Raw genomic sequence first — 25,023 nt, 5'->3', positions numbered from 1 at the left:
TCGCCGCTATCAGTGGCCGCGTGTTGCTGTAGTCTAACCTTCCTGGCCACAAGCTCGGTCGAATAAACAGTTTCACCTGAGCATCCAGTGTGTTCCCTTCGTCTACGTCACGACCCCGTGACAATACAGTATGCTGAACTATCATGCTAAGTAAATCAAGCTGCTTAATATTATCGACGGAATCTCAAGGTATAAATCTGGGGGAGGGGGACGGGTGCTCACACTATCTGTAAATTAGTTTTCGCCTAATGGCGCCAGCGCGTCTTAAGAAGTATTTAGGGTACTCGCTGACGTACGAGATGACGCAATGCTTTCATGATGGCGCGGCCCTTGCGGCAACCGATTATACACATGCACATGAGGAATAGCACGCTTCTTTTTCTTGGGGGGGGGGGGGGGGGGGTTACCACACAAGTCACGGTGGTCTCTCGCGGTAGGTCCGGGGGGACGAGTCCATGGTCCGTTCTTGTGGGCTTTCCGCGATGATGATGATGAAAACATTTTATCATGAAAATTCAAGGAAAACGGGGAGGGTTCCTGTATTCCAGGACTCCTATGGTTACCTCTGCGACAGCCCAGGCCCTGAGAATGAGGGCCCGGCAGACCTCGTGAGTTATCACGTGAGATCAGCGAGATCTCGTGAGATTGCGCGTGTTATATTGCAATTATATAAGGATATTTGTGATATGGGAAAAAAAGATAGGTGTAACATTAAGTGACATAGAAGAGAGCAGAGTGGGCCAAGGAACCAACTGCGGTTAATAAGTATATCATAATTGCAATCAAGAAGAAGAATCGGGCATAGGCCGGGCGCGTAGGTAAGGTAAACGCTGGTCATTTAGGGTAACTGACTGGATTCCTAGAGAAGGCAAATGCACGAAGGGGAGACAGAAAGTTAGGTGGGCCGATGAGATTAAAAGGTTCGAAAGTATAACGTGGCAGCAAAAAGCGCAAGACCTGGTTAATTGTCGGTTCATGGGAGATGCCCTTGCCCTGCAGTGGGCGTAATCAATCTGATGATGATGTCATATTCACGTTACATGGCCATTATATTACTGTAGTTAATTATAAGATTCGACTGGCAGGCTCGCAGTTATCTAAAATATGCTAATAAATGTCCCCGTGTTCATTTGTTCCGAGAGCGGCCAGCGTCGAGACGCCACACAATCTGCAGCTAATTTCTCACACACATATACTTTTGCATTTTTTTATTACAAATGAAAATGGCTCGCGACGATGGGGTGATTGTCGATATGTGCTACTTAATTACAACATATACGCACTAAATCAACGAGCCGCTGTTCCGAACTCTATCTCGTGCAGTACTTCTTGAATCCTGACTAGTGCTAGGCTGCGCTCCCTAGGGCCGAAGCTCCTAAGCCTTTCTCGTAGGCTTAGCAGGAACATGACGTCCGAGTCGGCGGAATCCAGTTGCATCAATCGGCACGTCGTCGTGGCGTCGGCCGCGACCCGGACTCTCTCCGTCGCCTGCGCCAGATGGCGCAGAAGGGCATCGGCGCTGTCGACGGCATCGTCGCCCCCGCTCCTGTCTGCTTCGAAGTCGCGTCGTGGCCGCTTGAGGGTTGACGCGGTCGTCGGCTGCAACTTCCGCTTGCGGCGTGGCGCCGCCTGTCTCTCTTCAGAGGAAGCTCGGCGAGGTGCGGCACGCGAGGTGTCGTCGTGAGCCACGGTTGCGGCTGCGCCGTGATGTGCGCCGCCGATTTCGGTTTCTTCCTCGGAATTCACGCAAGAAAGTGGCTCCTCCTTGATGGTCACGTGGTTTACAACGGTTGCGGCCGGCTCTCGCTGCACTGACTCTGAGGTCTGTTCGTGTCCTGAAGTTGTGCCCTGCGAACGAGAGACGGAATCAATTCCTATTGCCGTGCGATTCAAGTGGTTGGGAAGCAAAACCAATGGCGTATAGCTGGCACACTCTAAGCCGAAAAGGACTAAAGTGGGGTATGCCATTGGTCCTTTAGTCGACTAAATGCGCTGCCACAGGTTTTGAACCAATTTTGGACTAGCTGCGGGAGTAACTGCAAGGGTTCAACTATTACCCCAAGCACTTAACCCACTTGGTTTAAATGTTGGGCCCAGTAGAATGCTCCAGTGGGACTAACAGTTGAACCGCCTGGACCAATGGCAAAAAATGGCGGCTCTGCGTTTGTGGAGTATGATTTATGTTTATTCCGCTTTAATCAGCACTGAAGAACATAGTATGTTATTCATGCAACACACACACACACACATATACATACGCACTATTATTTCAAAGTAAAACACCGCAAACACTGACTGCCCGCTCTATACTATACAGAGAACGGACTATCGGGTATATATAGCACAGTATTTTGACCTCCCATCTAGTGCCAGTGGGCGACTTTTAGTCAGCTTAAAAACAATAAACATTGACACCGTAACGCAAAAATTTACATGGGCTAATTCGTAGCACCGATGCGCACCGATCTTTTAATATGGATCCATGTAATCTTCAACACGCCTCCAGCCCGAGACTACGAATTATCAGATGGCTTTCAATCATGTCGGCTAAACCAGCGTTCGCAGTGCTGATGCACGAGTCCGCAAACACAAACATAGCAGCGGCGCTCATGCAGGAAAGCCGGCGAAGCACCAGGCTCCTCGCCGTTGCGATACCGTGTCGGCTTGCCGACGGCGTCGCGAGGCTTACGACGAGTACGGCTTAACGACCACCGGCGATCGCAACATGCGGCTCGCGTGGAATTTTCGTCGTCGTTATAATATAGTCACAAATGAACAATAGGTAAGTGTCCCATGTTCGCGGTGTCTTACCGAGCGATGTAGATATCTGTATACTTACAGCGATGAGACCGTTCGCAGGCACGGTTCTTTCATCGTGCTGGTAAGTCGCTCCCTGTGTACTGCCGGCCGCACGATTAGTCGTATCCGCGATCGCCTTCACGTTTGATGACAACGATTGTCGCATGAAGAAAAAGACACAAGTTTGTCTGAGCTTTAACGCAGGAGATATTATTTTTTGCGAAAGAAATTGTATTCGACGTTTCCTTCGCGTGTTCCGGCAATGCACTCACACCGGCAGCCAGCTTCATACCGATGACGTGCGAAGCCTACTTTTTCTATATATTGCTTTGAATTTGTGGCTATTGACTGTGCGGGTACACTACCGCTGACGAACTGCCCACTTTTATTAGCGTTGTCAGTGTACTTCACAGTTCTAACTAATTCAGCACTTTGAAGCGATCGAGTTATCCGCATTGCCCGTGTTCGCGGACACTTTCACTTGATTTCGGTCCGCCCGTGCCGGCACGGTGGAAACGCGAGGGCGCTTGTTGTGTGCACTGACTGCGTGTTGTACTACTTGCCTCTCATAACATCTTCTATTCGTTTCATAGTGCTTCGCTTTCACAGTGGCGTAGAACCGATATAACTTGTTTTCGGGATCGCCGACCGCGTCGAGTATTGCAGTGCAGCATCGACAGAAGGCGATGCAGTGCAGCATCTTGAGAATAAGAACGTGGCAATATAGTGTTTGGGACTCCTCAGAGCTTCGCAACTTCAGTGCGTTTTCGTTGTCAGTAGCGAGACTGCACGAAGTGCGCGCGTTGGGTAAATCGCTGGGCGAGCTTAGAATGAGAAGCTCGTCGCCTCTCACGTTTCGATGAGCAGCGCTTCCACTGAGCGTGGTCCCGCCTACGCGCGCGCGTTCATCAGAATCGTTAATCAACAAAGCACCAAGGTGACCTCACTTACCATTGCGACAGAGTTCACGATAGGAGCATTGCTCACACGCAAAGAATTGTGGCAGTTGTTCGCGCTTGTCCTATGTATTTGTGCGTTCGTTTCGTGCGTCTTTCTGTTTGAACACCGCGCTTTAAGACTCGAGCTGTGACGGTTGCTTGCTCGCGCTTGTCCTGCGTATCCTGATTTCGGGCGTGCGTTCGCTAGAAATGTGTGCTGCATCTTTTGAGCTGATTACCGTTATTCGCGCGGCTTTGCAATTTGTTCCTGTAGCGTTCATTTCTTCGCCCTTGCGTCGAAACAATGCACAACAAAAGCTAAACTACCTTTGTGAAAACATGTTTCACTTTCTTGTTATACCAATTGCTACAGAGATCATTCTTGTTTTTTTTTGTTTGTTTTTTCGGGGAGGAAGAGGTTCAACTGCCTTTAGGTGAATTCGTGCACTATACGCACACATTACTGTATATTTCAAGAGGTTTCGATAAAGTCCCTTTCGAGCCATAATTGCGCCATCTATCCTCCGTAATCGTCAACTATACGAAAACCAACTAACGCCATCTAGTGATATTATTTCCAAGGACATACACACACAAGGCCATCTAGTGATCAATCGTTAACACTAGCGAGAAGTAGACTCTACAAGATACTCCGAGGGAACGACCCACATCCGAAGGAGCTTCGACCCCTAAAATAAAGAAGGACAGCAACTTACGCAGTTAGTCGTCGGCACGTGGACGTCCATGGACGGCGGCTGATCTGGGACGATGATTTCTTCCGGTGATGGCACACTCACCATTGACAGCAGGACACCTGGTCAACGATCGCGGACAAGGGACGTACATTAGAATGATCGACGAACACGCTTTACCTATGCGGGAACCGCGACCCAGACAAAGGACTAAGAGGTACGGATACACACGAGCACTGACTGACAACTGGTTCTATTTCTTGCACACATGCTTGAACACATGCTTGCAGTCATGTGCCACATTAGCACATCACGCATACATGTCGTGAAAGAGTGTCATTTGATTACAACATTAAAAAATTGCACTTCCTTATCGTGCAGAGCGATAGAGGTCTGGCTGACGCACGCGCTTCGGTTTATATAAACACGCGGTAAGCTTCCACAATCTCGCGAGTGATTCGGTTATCACTCCTGCGCGATATCTCTCTTATAAAACATTGGTTCGCAACGATACGTTCTGGCATGCGCAGACAGGTTCACAAGTTCTTTTGCGGAATCGTGCTCTTTGCCTCTCGTATAAACCTTGACCTGACTTTGCAAAATCAGGGAGAGGTTATATAGCAGCGCAAAACCAATTTTTCCTCGCGTCACGCAAGTCTCGCCAACAGCGCGGTGGCCGAGCGCCGCGGTGCGGAGGAATGGGCCACGCACACCTTTGAAACTACGCCCTCTCCTGGACGGCCGGAAAGACTTGCCGGCGCGTAATCTCGGAAGCCAAGCATGGACAGTCTTTGCTGTAATTGCACTAGAAGCTGCGGCAAAAAAAAAAAAAAAAGGAGACCTGTGTTGCGGGTTCGATACCGGCTGCGGCGGTCGTATTTCGACGGAAGCCAGAGGCCCGTGCAAGGTCAGTGCACGTCAAAGAACACTATAGACGGTTAAAATGTCCGGAGCCCTTAACTATATGACGTCACTTCTAATCACATATCGTGGCTCTGGGACGTAAAACCCCAAATATCATCATCATCAAATCTAAATAGCCAGTAAGCGCAACGTACGTCACAAGCAGCACTGATAGTTGGGCTATAGTTGGTGATACATATACGGGCAGTACCAGCGCACAGACTCGCAGGACGAAGAGAAGAGACACAGACAAGCCCATAACGTACGTCGCAATCCGGTTGGCACGGAGTCGTACGTCACTTACTCTGAGTGATGACGTCGGGGTGCAAGATGACGCACTCTGATCCCGTGTCGTAGTCGGCGGCCTCGGCGTCTTTGTTCCCTGCCGGACTCGGAAACAGCTGGACGGCCTGCACAGGCTGCGCATGCCGAAATGCGCCCTCACACGACTGGACATTCCACAGAGTAATGGTCAGAACAAAGTGTGAGCTTAATATGTTGCGATTTGGAAGAAGGCCCTCCCGATGTCCGACATATGGGTCATTTTTTTTATTGTAACTTTCACATCCATGTAACAAAAAAAACTTCGCAAACACTTGTTTGGTCCCATATAGGCTAACTGACTAGTAGAGGGACCAATTGTGTGACATACCTACATACTTGCGCAAGCGGTTACACAGCGACAAAGGACGTCAAACTGGATACAATGTTTAAAATAGACAAAAAATTTCTGATCATGGGTCGATTCGAGAAAGGTACCGACACCGATTCCACAAGATTACTAAAACCCGACACAGATTAATATAAAATAAGGTGTGCGAGCCACAGGTATGTATACATCTCCAAGCGTGGTGACCGCATGATTTCAAGGGCACGCCTTTAAACATGCCTTCGTTTCAGGAGCGAAATAAAAACTGATCGCGCAAGGCGCGCTCGAGAAACGGCTGTTCCGTTACGTCAGGCCGAAAACTTACTCGTCAAGAGGAAGCGACGACATTTGAATGAAGGCGCCGCGCGGATGTAGTGAAAACCCGCAAGTCGTCTCACTTGCGCGTAGCGTTTGGTGCTCGAGCACATCCGTTTCTTTCGAACTGTGCACACGATAACGGCAAAGTCAACCTTTTTTATCTTTGTCTGGGATGCAAAAAACTCCAGGCGGCGCTTTTTCAGACGGGCGAAACCATTCTTCGCGCCCCTCTATTGTTAACACCGCTAAACGAACGCAAACATTATACGCTGTCGCCTTCTGCATTTTTCAGATTGCTTTAATGGCGCACACTTGCGTCCGTCCGTTCGTGCCATGAACAGTGTCAGCTGTGGCCTCTCATTCTACACTCTCTCAGCCATATCACGTGATTGCTGATAATGTAAAAATATGAAGTGCATAAAAGAAATAAAAAGACATGGAATAGTCAGTCTTACGGCAACAGGATTTCGCAGAACACACTTTGGAAATGACAGTGTGTCCTCCAATCTTTTTTTTTTCCCTTTTTCCTGACCCTATTCTGTTTCGGCGCGCCTTCGTTCAAATTTCGTCCCTTTCTTGTCACGGGTCCTTGCTGTGTTTCGCCGCGCATTGTGTGCGTAAGGTGCGATAAGCTTCGATTTCGCCCTTGAAGTTCGATGAAGAATATAACGAATTACGGGAAAATTTTTGCGATTTCCAAAAAAAAAATGGAAGGCCATAATTTGGCACGCGCTACAACTTTGTAATGCAAACACTCGCCTTGAAATGAATACTTAAGAAATGTAATTAACAAGTTTTTGTTAATTTGTCACAACAGTGTCATTTTAACTGCGGCAAAATATTTCCGCCTAGACATAGAGTTCATGTGCGAGAACTGCAAGTCTGATTGTAATAGAACTCTCATGAAAAAAACTGTATTGTAATAATATTTTACGTGGGAATCACTCGTTATCACCGAGTTTGTTCATTGCACCTAATCTCAACATAAAGAACGCAACAAATATAAATTTCGACCCACCAGTTACTCGTAACAAGTACGGCCAACGACTGCTCGAGTTTCATGGCGCCGAAATTTGAAACGCAGTACCCCTTGAAGTAAAAATGACTAATCATTTCGCGCCTGCTGTTACATGATCTACATGATTTTCCCGAATTTAATTCTGATGTATTTCATACTGCGCCAAATTATTTCTTCGGGGAGTTATTGTAGAATGCACTCTTTGCTTTTATTTGACGTTGAGTTTCTTTAATTTGCATCGCCATCAAGATTTTATTCCTGGGAATTAGATTTATGATGTTGTAGCTGCTATATGTATATTGACTATTGGTCCACACTAGCCTTTCGCTACTGTCCCAACAGTTGTTTGCACAAAAATACTGTATGAATGCAAAAAATAAAATGAAATGAAAAAAAAAAACGGGCTTTGTATTACGCGCTCGTACAGATGCACACGTGAACAAGCACATAAGGTAGTTTAACCGCCCTCCCCAATCGGGAAAATGGTCCTGGCTACGCCCACGTTCGTCGTCAATTAAATCAGCCAGTCACGAGAAGGAGGAGCACTTTGGTACAATGTAGCCACAGTGTGCATTACCTGCACAGGAGACGGCGTTGATTGCGAGGGTCCCAACCGCCCGCCGTGGACGAAGTTCTTCTCGGAAGCCGTGGCATGACCGAGCGCACTTTTTTCACAAAGCCTGATAAAGAAAAAAAAATTAGGGCAGCTTGCGACAGTGGTGAATAATAATAATTGTTGTTGTTGTTAGAGCTCAACGCGCCAGAACCACGATACGATTATGAGAGAAATCGAAATGGAAGGCTGCAGAAATGTCGACCACCTGGACGTTTTCCACGTGCACATGCTTACATGTAAGCATTTCAATGTAAGCATTTCATCACATATAAAATTAGAGAATATACCTGTCGATTGAATGTCTTTAAATACTCTTTCTTTCCAAATTCTATTAGTGACTGGAATGCGCTAAAAATACCAATATTCTCTGATTCTAATTTCCTAACAGCCATTGAAACAGCATTTTGAGCTGCTGAGATAACCCATATATTTAACGTTGGCTTTGTACTTCTCTTGGTTGTTGATTTTTTATATGTGTAATTACTGCTTTCGTTGTATAATCCTGTGTTTTGTACTTTTGTTCTAATGCTGTACTACAAGTGTTGATTTCTCCTGTATACTGTAATGCACGATTTATTTGCTTTTAATTTTGCTGTTTTGTATTTTATTTTCTACTGTAACCCCCCTACAACAATGCCCAATGGGCGATGTAGGTACTTGTAATAAATAAATTGTAATAAATACGGCCCTCAAGTATTTTCGATGGAGGCGAAAATGCGAAGCGCTTGTGGTCGACTTTGCGTTTTCCGATTTTTTCGGGCTTGGGCTAGATCAGTCCTGGCCTAATTCGTATCCAGTTAATTAGCCTCGACCAAATTAAAACGGGCTTACCTAATGTTCGCTTGATTAGGACAGGAATAAGAGCTAGCTAGATACTAAAAAGTCCAAGAAGCATACTAAGAGCTAGGATAATAAGAGTCAGGATACTAAGAGTCGGTATACTAAGAAGCTTTTGGTAGCTACTAAGAGCTAGCTGAACGGGCCAAGAGTAATTAAGCTTCACTTAATTATTCGTGGTCCAGTAAGCTATCCCTTAGTATGTAGTCGCTTTATTAGCATGGCTTTATCTCTCGCCCATCAGAGTTCTTGCCCTGCATGCCTGACAAATCGGCGCACTTGTGAGAGCGAAGCGTAAGATGGTTGAAGAAGACCCGCCGCGGTGGTCTAGTGGCTAAGGTACTCGGCTGCTGACCCGCAGGTCGTGGGTTCGATTCCCGGCTGCGGCGGCTGCATTTCCGATGGAGGCGGAAATGTTGTAGGCCCGTGTACTCAGATTTGGGTGCACGTTAAAGAACCCCAGGTGGTCAAAATTTCCGGAGCCCTCCACTACGGCGTCTTTCATAATCAAATGGGGGTTTTGGGACGTTAAACCCCACAAATCAATCAAGATGATTGAAGATGACGAAACGAGCCCGTGCCGGTTCATTATGTTGACAATTTATGTTCTCACTACCCGGCGCTGCGACAATCTGAAGCAGCTTCGCTTTAAAAAAAAGAAAAAAAAATTCGTTTCCTGTGTTTAGTCGGCAAAACCGGGATTTTGCTTTTAAACAAAATTACATTATTTGTGAGTTAAGATGAAAGGTGGGGGGAGGTGGGAAAAAAAGGGTGAACAGCTTGACCACAGATTTTCCCCTCTCCCCGATCTTCATGGACCCTCACCGAGTGCATCTTTCGCGAGGGAACAGCGTAATAAAGTCCACGTGAACAAAGCAAAAATTTGGCACACTCAACACAATAACACTGTTCAGAACAATGTAAGTCTAATATTGTTTCGTCCAATATGTTATCGAACAACATAACCTGGGCAGAAATGGGATTTTGTTACAAATACAGTCGAACCAAGTTGTAACGAAGCATCTTGAGGACCATAAATTAATTTGCTATATCCGATAATCGTTGTTTGATGGCGGTACTTGTATATGATGAATATATCACGAAAAGATGCGAGATGGCGGTATTTGGAGTGTTGACTAGATGGATGGACGGACGGATGGACAGACTGATGGACGGACGCTTCGCCCCGCTCATCACAAGAGCCCCGCCGCGGTGGTCTAGTGGCTAAGGTACTCGGCTGCTGACCCGCAGGGCGCGGGTTCGAATCCCGGCTGCGGCGGCTGCATTTCCGATGGAGGCGGAAATGTTGTAGGCCCGTGTGCTCAGATTTGGGTGCACGTTAAAGAACCCCAGGTGGTCAAAATTTCCGGAGCCCTCCACTACGGCGTCTCTCATAGTCATATGGTGGTTTTGGGACGTTAAACCCCACGAATCAATCAAATCATCTCCACTCATCACCATTCACTCCGTAAATATGCCGTATTTTTTTGTTACTTCTGTTAATTATACATCTGTAGGTCTTGTTACTTCATTCTAACCCGGGTTTGAGCACTGCTGGCCTCGTTATGTCCGGTACTAGGCGCTTTACCGCGATTATGATCACGCCATATGGAATGTGCGGATGATTACCGCAAGCCGGGCTCCTAAAGTGACCCGCGTTTAAATGAAGACGAATAGGACTTGCCGGGTCTTTTAGACTATGGCCAGGAAATCTACCGTTTTTAGAGGTGGCGACATACCTTAATTGGTCTCCAGTTAATTAGTCGTGGCTTAATTAGTCACATGCAGCCATGGCCTACTAAGTCCGACTTAATTAAAATTACGTAAACACAGAACACGCCCCACAAATAAATGAAGATACACGAACGCTGACCTAAAAAACTAGTATTGGCGCGAGAATACAAATGTAGGTTACGGTTTTTCCGTGAATACAGAAGACTTGTTCTGTTCCGTACCACAGCACGATCTTTTGTCTGCGGCGCATGAGCGCATTGCGAGTAGCGGTGCTGTGTCGTTCCAGAATCTTTTCGGTGTTTCAGTGTACAAACTTTTAGCCTTATTGAGCATCATCTCGAAGTTACATTTATTTTTTTAAATTGCCGGCAATATTTGCAACACAATAGCGTTATTATAGGTGCCTGGCTTGCTCCTCTTTTCGTAGATTTCTTTTTTTGCGAATGTGGACTGCGCTTCAAGCATGGAAGGTTTTAAAAGTTTTTTAGTTCGACGCTCGTGTGCGTACTTTTTATGTGTGTGTGGGGGGGGGGGTGTCGTGTGTTTGCGCTGGTAATGTTAATGCAGAAATATGTACCAACTAGGCCCAAATGAAGCTTTTGTTTGATTAGGTCGGGCCACTAAGAGGTAGGTGAGACGTACTGATGCGCTTTTGCTAGCTACTTGGATAATTTCGTTAACGACTAAGAGCTACTAGCTAACTGAACCGAGAGTTCTTACCTGGTCTTGTAGACCTTGGCCAAGAAACCGAGGTGCCTGTAGAGTCCCCACTTTTCGAAGCGCTCGGCCTCGCTCACCGGTTGTTGGGAGGTCCTGCACAGCCTCTCCTCACGCACGAAGCGGTCGCGCACGCTGCGCCATTGCCTCTTGCACGTGGAAGCTGCGGAAAAAAAAAGAGATGAGCCAAGATCTCCTAGGAGACAAGACAAGACAAGACGAAGCCGCTGCGTCGGCATGGATTGATGCCGAGGCCTGATCGCGCCAAAGTTGGGTTCCAGCACCTGATGCGGATCGAGCTCAATTCTGATCAGCCTTGACCGCGATCACAAGTGGCCGCAATGATGATGATGATACGTGGGGTTTAACATCCCAAAACCACCATATGAATATGAGAGACGCCGTAGTGGAGGGCTCCGGAAATTTCGACCACCTGGGGTTCTTTGACGTGCGCCCAAATCTGATCACACGGGCCTACGAAATTTCCGCCTCCATCGGAGACGCAGCCGCCGCAGCTGGGATTCGATCCCGCGACCTGCGGGTCAGCAGCCGAGTGCCTTAGTCTTTAGACGTGCATCGCGGCGGGGCCACAAGTGCCCGTGTGCTATTCGCCGAGTGACGCTTTGTTCCGCTGAAGGGATTGAAGGTGCCGTAGAGCGCAGTATAGTTAACTAGAAGAATCTCTTCTAGTGCACTGTATAGAGAACCAAAGCTCAAGTCGCTGTGCTCGAGTTTGCGGAGCGACGACAACGCCGCGCCTGGCTCAAGCGACAAGCTCCGGGGTAACTGAGGATAGGCGCGGCAGAGGGCGCAAGCGATTCGTTGCGTTTTGCCCTCCGGGGTTTCCGCGTGCGACACGCGCAGAACGCGCCAAGGGCCTCTGTCCCTCCCCGGCCTGCAGCCGTTGCGGAGACCCAGAGACCCTCGAACACCTCCTCTGTGCCTGCCCTGGCTTAGCACAGGAACGCTTGAGGGCCTACACGGCCTATAGGAGACAGGGTCTGCCCGTCTCCACCCTAGAAGACCTGCTGTTCCCGTCTCGTCCACATCTAGCAGCACTCCGCAGCCTGGCGGAGTTTGTGGAGGAGTCGGGAATTGCCGCCTACCGCTGATCCCAGGAGCCATGCTGCCCTTGCCCTTGCCGACGGCCTGCTGCTCGCGCTGAAGTGGACCGGGCATCCCCCCTTACACACCACACACTATTCCTCCTATCCTCTTTCATTCCCCTCCACCCCACCCCAAAGGCACTGCGCCGTGTCGCCCTGTAGGCAGACAGAAATTAGGTGCCTTCTTCCTTTTCCTCATGAACCACTAACAACAACAACAACAACAACAACAACAACAACAACAGAACGCGTTCTGTAGTCGGTGGGGGAAGCTGTGCCGTCAGCTAGGCGCGCTGAAACGAGACGCTCGCTGTGTGAAGTTGCCTTTCCGCTACGGAAGAAGCGACCCCACGGAAGCGTCGGCGAGGTCTGCACTATTACGGAGTTTTAGTGCTGGGTACGCATTCTCTTGGGGCGATGCGGGCTTGGAAGCGCGCGGCGTTGCGTGCCTAACCCATACCCAACCGGAACGCCTTTTAGTTGGCGCCACGGTAACACGCACGCAAACGCAAGCCGCACGAAGGTCACACCTGCTCGCAGCGCCATAGCCTCTTGTCGCGTAAGTATTATTTAATTATTTTATGATTCAAAATGTAAAATTAAACATACATAGTGATCAGGACACTTTCTTTATCGTGTACAGTATCCTCGTATACGCAAAAAAGTGAAAAATACAAGGTTACTATAACGACAGTATCGACATCTTGTGACACTTCGTGCAACCACAGTCATGAACTTGTTAGATGAAAACAAATAAAAACGTTACTCATTTGTAATATTGTCGCTGCGCAGTTTTTGCATCAGATGTACAATGCACAATGTTTCTGCAATAACAATGTTGTGGTTGTCTGTTTCAATATAGCTGCGCTAGATGGCGCCACCTATTCAGCTGGTCGGGGCTGGCATATATTTAGTTTCTAAGTTCCAGGCCATTCTAGCTTTGGTAATCTGGCTGAAACCGTGTAATCGCTATAAGTGCTCGCACTTTGGCTTAATTTAACTCGACGGCTAGAGTATCCGCAGTGCGGATAATGCGAGTTCTTGCGCAGGTGGACCTTACAAGGCGGCCGATCCATGCTGTCCGAGATTTCGCGCCTTTGTGTCATGCTATTTGTATAGTGGCTAGCCACTATAATATTTGCGCTTAAAACTTAAATGTCAAAGTGGTGGCTCTGGCGCAATACTGCCGCCCCAACGTTCTGCGTACGCAAGCCGCTTGGGTACCCAGCACTAAAACTCCCTATTGTTGTGTCGTGGGGTGCCACAACGATGCGGGTAACACCAAGAAACGCCCTTCATGGACTTGCCGGGGGACAGAGAGGCGCGTGAGCAAAAAAAAAAAAAAAAACACGAGTCGAGCACTTCAACTTGATTCGCAGTAGTTAAAGCTGAGATTTTTACTGCCAGTTAACCTCCCTGCCTTTCTTCATACCATATATTTCTCTCTTCGCTGCCTCGCGGCGAAGTCAGCGGGTCATGCTCCCGCGGCACGGAGGACATGACTCAAAAACTTCTCGGACATTTTAATGCTATGACTGTATAACTTTAACATTTATTTATATTTTAGCACACCGCAAACGTTGCACACGACAATACACGGCTGCTACTGCTATAGATACCACATAAAAACAACAATTATAAACGCAGCATATCAATAAAGTACGCGGCTTCATGTCGACCGAATGCGACTTATCTCGAGGCATGCGTCGTACACGGTATTGTCACGGACCTGAGAAATGCATTTCGCAAAGACTCGGGCGTCCTCGTCTTCTATCGTCTCCTCCACACCATAAACGTGACTAACGAGTTTCACTCCGTTTGTTAGATTCTCTTTTCGGAAGTGCTTGTCCAGCTCGGAGAACATTTTGAAGCCGCGCTGCAGACGGTACATTTTGAGGCGACTCGAACGCACCGCGCGCGCTCTGCACGATCCCGTTGGCGGGAAGGGAAAACGCGCGATATACGACCCCGATTTCTACATTTCTATCAGAGATGGCGCTGCCTGTTCAAAGTGTAAGGCTAGAAGGGGACGAACCTATTGAATATATGAGAGCAAGGATGACAGAAAAATTTCAACAAGGAAGTGCCTTATGCACCTTGATAGACAAGGATGAATCAAGTGGTGCAGTGGCTCCATTTTCACAGCGAGAGTAGGAAAGGGCTGAGAAGAGGGCACCTATAGTAGTGCATCAACAGGCCCTGATGGCGTCCCGATTAAGCTGATAAAGGAATTAGGTCCCAAGTCTAAGCAGACTTTGAGAGATGCGACGAGAAAAACAGTAATGAATGGCGAAGTTCCTGATGAATGGAAACTTAGCAGAATGAACATGATCCATAAACGAAAGGGGGACAAAGCTGACATAAACAACTATCTTCCTATAGCAGTAACATCAGTGGTTTACAGGCTGGTAGTGCAGATTATAAAAGAAAGACTGCAGGTATGGATAGACAATGAAGGGGTGCTGGGGGAACTGCAGAATGGGTTTCGAAAACAAAAGAGGTTGGAAGACAGTCTGTTCTCACTGACGCAGTGCATGGAAATAGCAGGAAAGGACCACAGGCCCCTGTCTAGCATTTTCAGATATCAAGGTAGCGTACGATAGCGTGGTTCAAGGGGACTTGTGGGGAATACTGGATGCACTACTTGTAGAGAATGGAGTCACTAAGCTCTTAAATGATGTCTATAAAAGTAACAAGGTAATTATAAAATGGGAAAAACAGGTATCCGAGCCCACAGAGATAAAATGGGGGCTTAGGCAGGGGTGTCCTCTGTCACCCTTGTTATTCATGATGTACCTAGAAGGATTAGAGGACAAATTAGAGGGGGTGAACTTGGCTTCAACCTCTCTTTCGTTAAACAAGGAAAACTCATTCAACAGGCACTACGATCATTGATGTACGCAGACGATATAGCGCTAATGGCCGACAACAAGGAAGATTTGCAGATATTAATGGACATCTGCGGTAATGAGGGAGATAAGTTAGATTTGAGATTAAGTAAGTAAAAATCAGAAGTCATGATTTTTAATGATAATGAAGGTAGTGAGCTTACGATATAGGAGGTCACGCTAGAGATAACGAATAAATAGAAATATCTGGGCGTATGGATAAGCAATGGGACCGAGTACCTATAAGGGAACACGAAATACACGTAACGACTAAAGGTAATAGGAATGCAGTGGTGATGAAAAATGGGGCACTGTTAAATTACAATAGGCATGATGTTGTGAGGTGAAGTGTGGCAGTTAGGGCTAGTTGGTTTGACATGACGATAGTTATAGCTCGAGAACAGAACGACGACGAGTCTTTCTTGTCTTTTTGTCGTCGTTCTGTTCTCGCGCTATAACTATATCGTTGTGAGAGGAATATGGAAAGGGGTCATGGTTCCTGGTCTGACTTTCGGTAATGCGGTCTTGTTGACATCAGATCAGAGGTTAAAGCAAGATTAGAAATTAAGCATCGCGGAATAGGTAGGCTTGCTTTAGGAACTTACGGGAATACACCAAATCAGGAAGTACAAGGTGATATGGAATGGACATCATTTGAGGGCGAGGGAAGCTAGCAGCAAGGTTAAATTTGAGAAGCGACTGAGAGAAGTGGGGGAGGAGCGTTGGGCTAGGAAGGTATTCAGCTACTTGTATATGAGGAATGTCGATACAAAATGGAGGAAACGAACCAGAAAATTGACAGGTAAATACTCAGAAAAGACCAGGGGGCCAAACCAAACAGAACTATCGGTTAAGAAGAAGGTGAAGGAAATGGAGACCGATATGTGGAGAATTGGCATGATTAAGAAGTCCGCACTAGAGTTATATCGAACTATTAAGCAGGAAATTGCCAAGGAAAGTATCTATGATAATACCCGGGTTAGTTCTCCACTGTTTGAGGCCAGGACGGGAGTATTGTGAACCAAGACATATCGGGCCAAGTACGAAGGGGCAGACACAGTATGCAGTGCGTGTGCAGAGGAGGAGGAAACTGCCGAACACTTGATAATGTTCTGTAAAGGGCTTCACCCTATAGTTCAGGATGATATGGCGCAGAGTTTTTCAAAGCACTGGAGTTTAGGGACAGGGAGGGCAAAATAGACTTCAATCCGGTAGAATTGACTATAGAAGGAGGTTATCTGATTGGTGGCTAAAATCAAGGCACGAGTGAAAATTAAGCCCTTCACTGCAAAGTATCAGCCCTCAGCTTGACTATTTGAAAGAAAAAAAGATAAATCTAGTTTTCTGTTCGCTAAGTATTACGGCTAGGTGGCGTCAGCCGCCGCCCGATCTAAAAGGTACATCTATATCAATCCATATATCGCAGCGCCAGCATGCGTTGTTTTGGCTCTTCATAGCAGCATGCCAAACATGATAATGACTATTATATTATTATATGCGATGCACCTCATGGGGTCTCGGCCTGTCATGTAATCACTGTGCAAGGACAAACGGTATCCTACGCACTGATGCAGCAAGACAACTTTACCTGCTGGCTCGAGATCTCACACGCCCGTTCTGGTCGTCTACCAACTTCCAAAAGTGTCAATTTTATGAACTGGATTCTTCGCTCAAGCTAAAGCTACCATCACAACTTTCCCGCTCCGATGCGACACTGTTATGCCGCCTTTGGTTGGGTGTTGCATTCACAAAGGTGTACTCCTTTCGCATTGGTATGGCAGACACTCCTACATGCGACTACTGCGGAGATGAAGAGACCATCGAACACGTCCTGTGCAGCTGCACTTGCTACGACACACAGCGATGCCAGCTACGGATGGTTTTGAATCGACTTGACCCCGGACCATTTTGTGTGCAGAAGATACTAGGACCTTGGGCATCTGCCTCAGTTGCGCAGAAAGCAACTAAAGCACTGCTACTTTACCTTAAGTCAACAAACCTGAGCGACCGCCTGTAAACTGTGTGTGCTCCCCGAGTGTGCTCGTGATTGTGTGTACCTTCTCATCTTTCTGCAACCTCTTTTCTCCCCTTTATCCCTTCCCCAGTGCAGGGTAGCAAACCGGATGTGCGTCTGGTTAACCTCCCTGCCTTTCCTTGTATCTTTATCTCTCTCTCTCTAGACAATGCAGGCTTTCAACACAGGCTCCCGGAGTGCGGCCATAATCCTCAGCCGCTGTGCCGTGCTTCCAACCGGGATGCAGCGCATTCTAACCACTACCACCACCACTATAATCCTCAGCAGCGTTGTTGTAAATACTCGTGATTCCTCAAAACGGCACTGGCAAAGCTAGGACTTGCATTTGCTTTGCCGATAGCTTGGTGCAGTGAAGTATGCGCACTGGGCGTTCATCCGAAGAAGCGAAGGTAATTGCAAAGGCCGCGAATCACCTGAAGAGCTTGGTGTCAGGCCGGGAGCCATCAGCCAAACTTTTTTTTGTAATGGGTTCTTCTGAGCAACACGTCTACTGCGGAGTACTTTACAAGCACTCGACCACCGCTGGCGTAAATTTTTTTCACACGAAATACGCGCACCCCTGTACATTCCAGCGTTTGTGTGTGACAGGCGCGGCTCCAGGAATTTTTTTACACGGGGGGAGGGGGGAAGGAGCCACGAAGAGTGAGTTCTTTCATTGAGGGAGACTGACAACACCTGCGTTGTGTCTTGACTATGCCAACTTTTGGGAGGGTGAATGGGGGGCAGGTGGAAATATGGTGGAGGGGGGGGGGGGTCCAGCCCTCCCTTCCATACCCCCGGCCCTGGTGTGTGAGCACAACTTTTAGAAAAATTGCTGCGTCAGTGACACGCCTCGTATTAAGTTTGCTATGGGCAAAAAGGAAATGCAGGGAGAAGTGTGCATTGAAGTAAGGAAACAAACAAACAAAAACTGGCCTGCGCAGAAAGTGGAGCGCAGCCAAAGCAATAACTGAAGAGCGGAATTTCTAGAATTCGTAGTAAACTCTCTTTGGGTTGCTAATACAAGAGTGGATGCTTGGGCACTGGCAAGCTTATCGGCGCACGAACACAGAACGAAAGGGACATATATGTTCGCGCGCTGAAAAAAAAAAAAAAAAAACTTACCAGTATGATTGCTAATGCAAGTGCTCTTTGATGGTACTCTCCGCCCTATAAATAATAGTTTTCGTCAAGTTGGGAACCAATGCAGAGAAGCGAGGTACCCGTTTTGCAAGGAATTCCCCTCGATGTGGTGGTTGATGAATAATTTTTGCTGAGCCTTTTGTAATGGGTTGGCAGCATTCGTTGAGCCACTCGTTACGCAATTCGCATTGTGTGATGCCAGATAGTTATTTCACTAAGCAAACGCAAGACACCAAGCATAGGATCAGACTGGTATACGCAGACAAGGAACTCTCGTGTGTCGTCTCTTTGTGCATGCGTTCCTTGCTCCACAAATCCTTTCTCATGGTGGTGGTGGTAGTGGTTAGAAAAGGAGAAAGGCACCTAATTACTGCAGCCCGGTCGGGAGCACGGCGCTGATTCCCAGTAACTATACGAATGACTTCCAAAAATATGCAAGACGACCTTGCAAAGCGTTTCTTTTTTTTTTTTTTGTTTAGACCAAGCGCCCTCGTTCATAGACATGCTTTTCAGCCTCGTTGTACTTCAGTCGCCCCAGGCGAGAGCCCGTTCCTCGAACGACAAATTCCTCGATAACAATGCGTAGGCTGATAGGCAGCAGGCGTGACAAACCGACAGTAATCTTTCGAAAAAAAAGTGTTAGTGGTGCACGCGCGTCTCCGCTGAAACCGGCTGCGGCGAAAGGACAACGATCGTGATAAGCAGTCTTTGAACAAATGCGCTTGGCAGAGAAAAGACCTCGCAGGAAAGCCGCCTTGTGGAATTTTCGCTACTCATCCATTGTGTGTGTGTGTGTGTGTGTCCGCGCGCGTGTTGAAAGCGTGATCGTAGACGAACATTCCCGACGAAGAAGACACGGGTTAAGGGCGTTTTCGTCTGATCAGTACACGAATGCATGTTTAAAAATTGAGTTTGAAACGCACCGTGTACGCGGGCACTGGAGATGGACAGGTCTTCGCTTACGGGTCCGGCGACATAATAAACCAGTGTAACGTCTGCCGGTCTCGCCTCGCAGATTTGAGGCCCTTCCGATGCTAATCGGGTGTTACATCATTTGTTTATTGCGACATAGAATTGCCCTTAATGCAGAATGTTTAGTGCGAGTATGTGTATTAAATGTGCGCCGTCAGGCCGGTGTTGTGTATGAAGTGGTGTTTTATGGAATGTGTTGTCATGTATCCAGCGGTCGTAACTAGTTGTGTTACAGGCCATCAATAGAACATCACTTGTGAGGCCCAAAGTTAAAAAAAATACCCACGCAATGCGCTTGTGTTGCGTTACTTATCTTCGTCCAGTCCGTGTGCACAGCGCTTTTCTCATGATAAGCCGATGTGTATTCGTAATCTACGCGGAGAAAATTGTCAGTTCTACTAGACAGTTTCATCTGAGAAACGTTGCGCTGATTGATTTATTGATTGATATGTGGGGTTTAACGTCCCAAAACCGCTATATGATTATGGGAGACGCCGTAGTGGAGGGCAAGAGAAACGTTGCGCCGTTCACGCTACAAGATGCATTAGAGGCTAGCGTGGCTCCGACGTTGGGCACTTCTAGAATGCGATTGCGCGTTAAAGTTTGCGTTAGAGTTCGTCGGCACTGCGAACGCGTCGTGCGCTATCCTTGGGGTACTCGAGTGACTGAAATATCGTATCGTGTCCAACGGATGTTCTCTTTGCGTACCTTATTCTAAAACTGCCTTGCGATCGTACTGAACTAACGTTAACCATGCGTATACTCTGTTCCAAAAAACTGTCTATTATTAGAAAGCGGAAATCCATAGCCCTCAGATTCCATGACGTGCCGAAGAGAAAAAAAAAAAAAATGCGGACACACTCACTTGTAGCGTTCAGGGCTTTGCCTATCTCCTTCCAAGCCTGGGACCGCTTGAAGGCGTCCCTCTGGTCGCGGTGAGCGGGGTCGTAAAGCAGCGGGTGCTTCTCGACTTCGCCGACCAGGGCCTCCAAGTCGGGGGTGTGCGAGGCCATATCGGAGCCGGCGACCGCGGCGCTGAAGTGGTCTCGCAGGAGAGGGCGATGGCGACTGGTAGCCAGCGGCACGACGCGCTGCGCCTGACGGCGGCGACGTAGTCTCAACACGACGGGAGCAGCAGAGCCCGTGCTCTTGTGAACGTCGTCGCGTCGACACTAATAAGACTGGTGCGCGCGTCCAGCCGATCTGTCCCGTACTCTACCCGTCGAAGGGGACCCAGGAACAGTGCGAGTCGCCGCAGAGGAATTCCCGACTTTTTGTAAGCGGGAGGCCCGCCGTAAAACAGCACCCTTCTGCAATTTCTCCCGAACGGCGCCCGGCAGCAACACGTCGGTGCGAACGACGCGCCGCTACGCAGCGCCGCAGCAGCTCGCACGAGTTGCCATGGCAACGCGCCTGCCTGCGCGGCGGCTCCGCTTGCAAGCTGCGCGGTGGGTCGCCTCCTTTCCCGCTGCTATGGTGGCATTGCTTCTCTTTCGCTCTCTCTCTCTACTCGCGGAAAAAAAAAAAAAAAAAACAGGTACGCAGGCGCGCGTCAGGCCTTTTTAGCTGCGTGCAGGGGATGCGCCGCGCTGACTAGCGCACACACAAGGATCATTGATCGCGACTGGGGCGCAAAGTAGAGCGCTTGATTTTTTTTTTTTCCCGAGCCGGGAAGACATTGGTGCGACTGCGCTCGTCGTGTTGACGAGCCTGTTTTATTTTACAGAGTCGGAAACTCGGTTGATTGTGGGGGGGAAAAGAGAGCGGGTTGTTTTAGTCCTTCAAATCGCTGCCCTTTTCGAAGAAATCTCGGTGTTAGCTATCGATGGAGTTTGCATTTTATCCTTTGAAGTCCATCAACGGCATACTTTAACCTCCTTGTGTGTGATAAAGCTTTGGACATGCTGCTGCCGTGTGCAAAAAAAAAAAAAAATGTTTGTGAGCCAGACGGATCCTGCCATTAATTTTAGGGGGGGGGGGGTTCGCTTGAAGTAACACAGGAGGGGTGGGGGAGGCGTCTTCACTTTTTTTTGTCTTTAGTAGCACAAAAACCTCATCATATCATAAATACTGTTAATGTGTGCTCACAGTGCTCCCATTAATGTGTTTTAATTGGCAATAGGAGGAGGAACACAAACACTGAAGAGAGAAGGGAGGTGGGTGCGGATATAAGCTTTGGGGGAGGCGATCGCCCCTACTAAATGAGCTCAGTTTTATTTTACTATATATCATTTTTATATGCACCCTTGTTTTTTTTTTAATTTATCGCACGTGAATGTAGCTTGACCAGAATGAAAGGTGGTTGCATGAAAGCGGCGGAGGCGTGGGTTGTTACTTGGCAGCTAACGGAGCATGGCGGGGTTCATTGGGACCAAGATGCTTGAGAACCGCTGAGCTAGTTAATTAATATAAGAAAATGTATCCAAGAATGAGACGTGGCTTACAGTGATTATACTCTTGCTGTAGGAAGTAAAGCAGTGAATTACTTCAAGCGAGCAGTTTCAAGAAAAGTGTTCCTTACTTTCACAATTACTTGTCTCTATAGTACGGTCTCTACCTTTGTGCCGCCAGAGCTTAAGGCGCTCATGACCTTTTTTGTCCGATCTTTTGCCCTTGCGGCTCTATTTAGGAACGTTCACACAGGCACTTGTAACCTAAGCACCTGAATGGTCGCGTCAGCAGGCAAAATACTTGTCTGGTTTCACTCTTGGATGTCTCGTGAGGGTAAGCTGTCCCAGAAGACCGAATCTTCTAGCAGTGCATATTTTGCAGGTTATCGCTTTCACTATACCGAAAGTCAAGTTGTGCTAATAGAAGAAGAACGGCTATTTGGGCTAGTCGGTTAAATTCCACGGTAATAAGGGTTGTAGCGCAAGCACGAAGGTGCTAAAAGAAACTAGAAACGAAAGGCGAGGCAAGGAAAGCAAAGAGGCGCTCGAGTTGTCCTCTTTGCTCTCATTGTCTCTCCTTTCGTTTCTCGTTTCTTCTAGAACCTTCGTGCTCGCGCTGCAACCCTTATTACCATCAAGTTGTGCTACTCTTCAAATTTGTGTCGAAACAAAGCTTGTCCGAACTAAAGTCAACTGCCTCCATTCCCGATCCTCTCGCAGGCGCAGCCGGCATCTACCGCCATGTTCTTCCTAGCCTACGGTAGTTGCAAAGGTAGCAAATACACGCACGTTTAGCCACGGAGCATTCAGCGCACAGATGCGCCGTTGCCGTGATGACGATGGTGATCACGGACAACGACTGGCTTGTGCAGAGCATCATGTTTCGATATGCTCGATCAGCGACGCATTTCGCGTGAAACAAGCACCAGGGGAACGCGTGCACTGTCCTCGTATTTGCCCAACTTCAGGCTACATCAGATACGACGAAGCAGTAATAATGAATGCGTGAGTGGTTGGTCATTTACATGCTTGAGTGGCCAATGTTAGGGTACAGTGTACTAGAATTACACTGTAGTTAGAAGTACACTGTAGTTAGGGGTGATTTACGCCACCACCAGACGATCCCGTCATCACTCACTTCGTGATTATGCCGAGTTTTTTTTTAGCGTGCATTGAGTACACGGGCCCCTAGCGTTCCGCCTCCTTCAGAATGGGACCACCACGGCCGGGATCGTACCCGCGACCTTTGTGCCAGCAGGTGATCGCCGCCGCGGCGGTGGACTCCACTTCAGTTATATTATACGTAACTAAAGCCTCAGCAGACGAAAATCACCGTGACAGGTGGTGGTTCTTGTTTTTATTGTCGCCTTCCTTCTGAATCTGAAGGAGAACTGACAAACAAGAAAAGTATAGGGGATGTTAGAGTAGCGATTGTAGTTATTTCAAGTATTGAAGTGACATGATCCGCAATTGGGGCTTAGCGCGGCAGTCGCAATATTTCCGGAATGGAGAGGGAACCACGGCTTGGAGTGGCGCCACCTGGCGGGAGGCCTGTATGACGTCACGGCGCGGACCGGACCCTCCGATGCAGCGCGCCTACATAATGATGCGCACGCTTCATGCGCTGATCAGCTGTTTGCGTTCGCTTTCTGCTCGTATCAATTCATCTGCACCTTGATGCCGTTATCTGACAACGGCATCAAGGTGCAGATGAATTACGAAAACAGAAATCGGCAATGTTCCTGGTAAATCGCGCGCTCGGTCGTGAGCAATATGAAATGGGTGAAAAGGTCTATTCGCGCTGCTAACCCCTATGATGGATTCCATTTCTGGCCATAGCAGCCGCTTTTCTGATGGGTGTGAAAAGCAAGAATACCCTTATGCTTGGATACAGCCAACTCACAAGGCGCATAATAACTCACTGAGCGCACGTGCACTGGGCTTGGGTACGCGTTGTGCGGCTCGACCCAGAGTCGTACTACCGTGGCGCCTGGTCAAATGTACCGCATAGACGTTCTCAAAGCAGTATAGTGACCCCTCCTGCTATTCATGCTGGAATCGATCGCTAGCCCTACTCGGTCTCGCAACAACCACCAACTTGGACCACCCGCCGGCCTGCCACTGGTACACTGCCTACCACGTCAATGGTGGAAGCTGGTACCTTCTGGAAACATACATCTTTTGATAATCTTTACTCCCACTCCTGGCACGTCGAAACGGCCCGATTTTGCCTCTGAAATTCGGCGACGTGCACCCCGAAAGTGCTCAGCCGTAACTCGTCATCCGGCATGTGCAGCCTCAACAAGGTGCACATAATTTTGCAGGAAGACGAATAGCGGCGTAGTGGGTGCTGTGTAAGCTATAGGGTTACAAAAAATTATGATTTATAGCGTAATTGATACCTTGTGGAAAGCTAAAACTTCCAACACTGTCGGCATTCCCTCAACACAATGTTGCGGCCACAATTTGCATTAGGAAGTACGTATGACAATTCTCTATAAATTTTTTTTCCATTCAAGTGTATTACTCTTCTCAGTAATTTTAAACTGTGTACGTTAAAGGCGTCTTAGTGAAATTAGGTGTGACGGTGTAAGTCCATAAGTAAATGGTTTTCTTTTGTTGTGTTGTTGGTGAGTGTAATGCAGAATGTTCCAAACCGACTCTTCATAATTACAGGCTTTAGGGAGTAGAATTTCTTACACAAGGGAGAAAGAAACACGACAGGCACAAACGCTTTCATTTCTGGCGCTGGTTTTGTACCATGGTTAAAATAATTTTTGCTTCTCATGCAGTAAGGCTCGCCAAAGTGCTTGGTCCTTCTCGTGTATTCAAAGGGCAAATGAGGCAAATTCAAACCACGTTCAAATTTAACAACCCATCCACATGCCTCTGTGACTTGTTCAATTCAGTTTATGTAAAGAGTGCAACATGTTTTTTTTTTTTTCATTCTAAGGCGTAATAAGCCAATCGACAGGAGAAGGATGCTTGTGAAGATTCAACAAGTGCTGCAACTGTATGCAAGTCATTGAGTGCTGCCATATTTAGTTCCTACAAACTTGCGAGATACACAGCTCGGGGCGCCCGCAATATGGTGCGAGATAAAGAGAAACGCGATTACATGTACAAGAGAGATCGAGGAGGAGCTGGGGGGTGAACAGCTTCTGCAAAATGTTCCAAAGTTTTGCACATGTATATATTGCCACACTCTTTTGCCAAGTTTTGTTATTGTCCCATTACACGTTTGAGTGCTACCTTGCGCAAACCGCGTCGATGGACTAAGAACCACCGA

The 25,023-nt window shown here is 47.8% G+C and overlaps 1 protein-coding gene across 1 annotated transcript; it reads right to left on the bottom strand.

Annotated features, from left to right (window-relative positions):
* Positions 1 to 1,193: 1,193 nt before the first annotated feature.
* Positions 1,194 to 20,736, bottom strand: LOC119166810 (uncharacterized). Its single transcript, XM_037418175.2, has 6 exons — positions 20,210 to 20,736; positions 11,225 to 11,384; positions 7,895 to 7,997; positions 5,637 to 5,751; positions 4,454 to 4,551; positions 1,194 to 1,848 (listed from the first exon to the last, which is right to left on the bottom strand). The coding sequence occupies exons 1-6, from the start codon at positions 20,355 to 20,357 to the stop codon at positions 1,288 to 1,290; spliced, it is 1,185 nt and encodes a 394-aa protein (XP_037274072.2). The 5' UTR covers positions 20,358 to 20,736; the 3' UTR covers positions 1,194 to 1,287.
* Positions 20,737 to 25,023: the final 4,287 nt, after the last annotated feature.

The sequence above is a fragment of the Rhipicephalus microplus genome, chromosome 6 (genome assembly GCF_043290135.1).
Source record: "Rhipicephalus microplus isolate Deutch F79 chromosome 6, USDA_Rmic, whole genome shotgun sequence".
Classification (NCBI taxonomy): domain Eukaryota; kingdom Metazoa; phylum Arthropoda; class Arachnida; order Ixodida; family Ixodidae; genus Rhipicephalus; species Rhipicephalus microplus.
The sequence above is the reverse complement of the archived record's forward strand: the minus strand, read 5'-3'. Positions and strand labels throughout refer to the sequence as shown.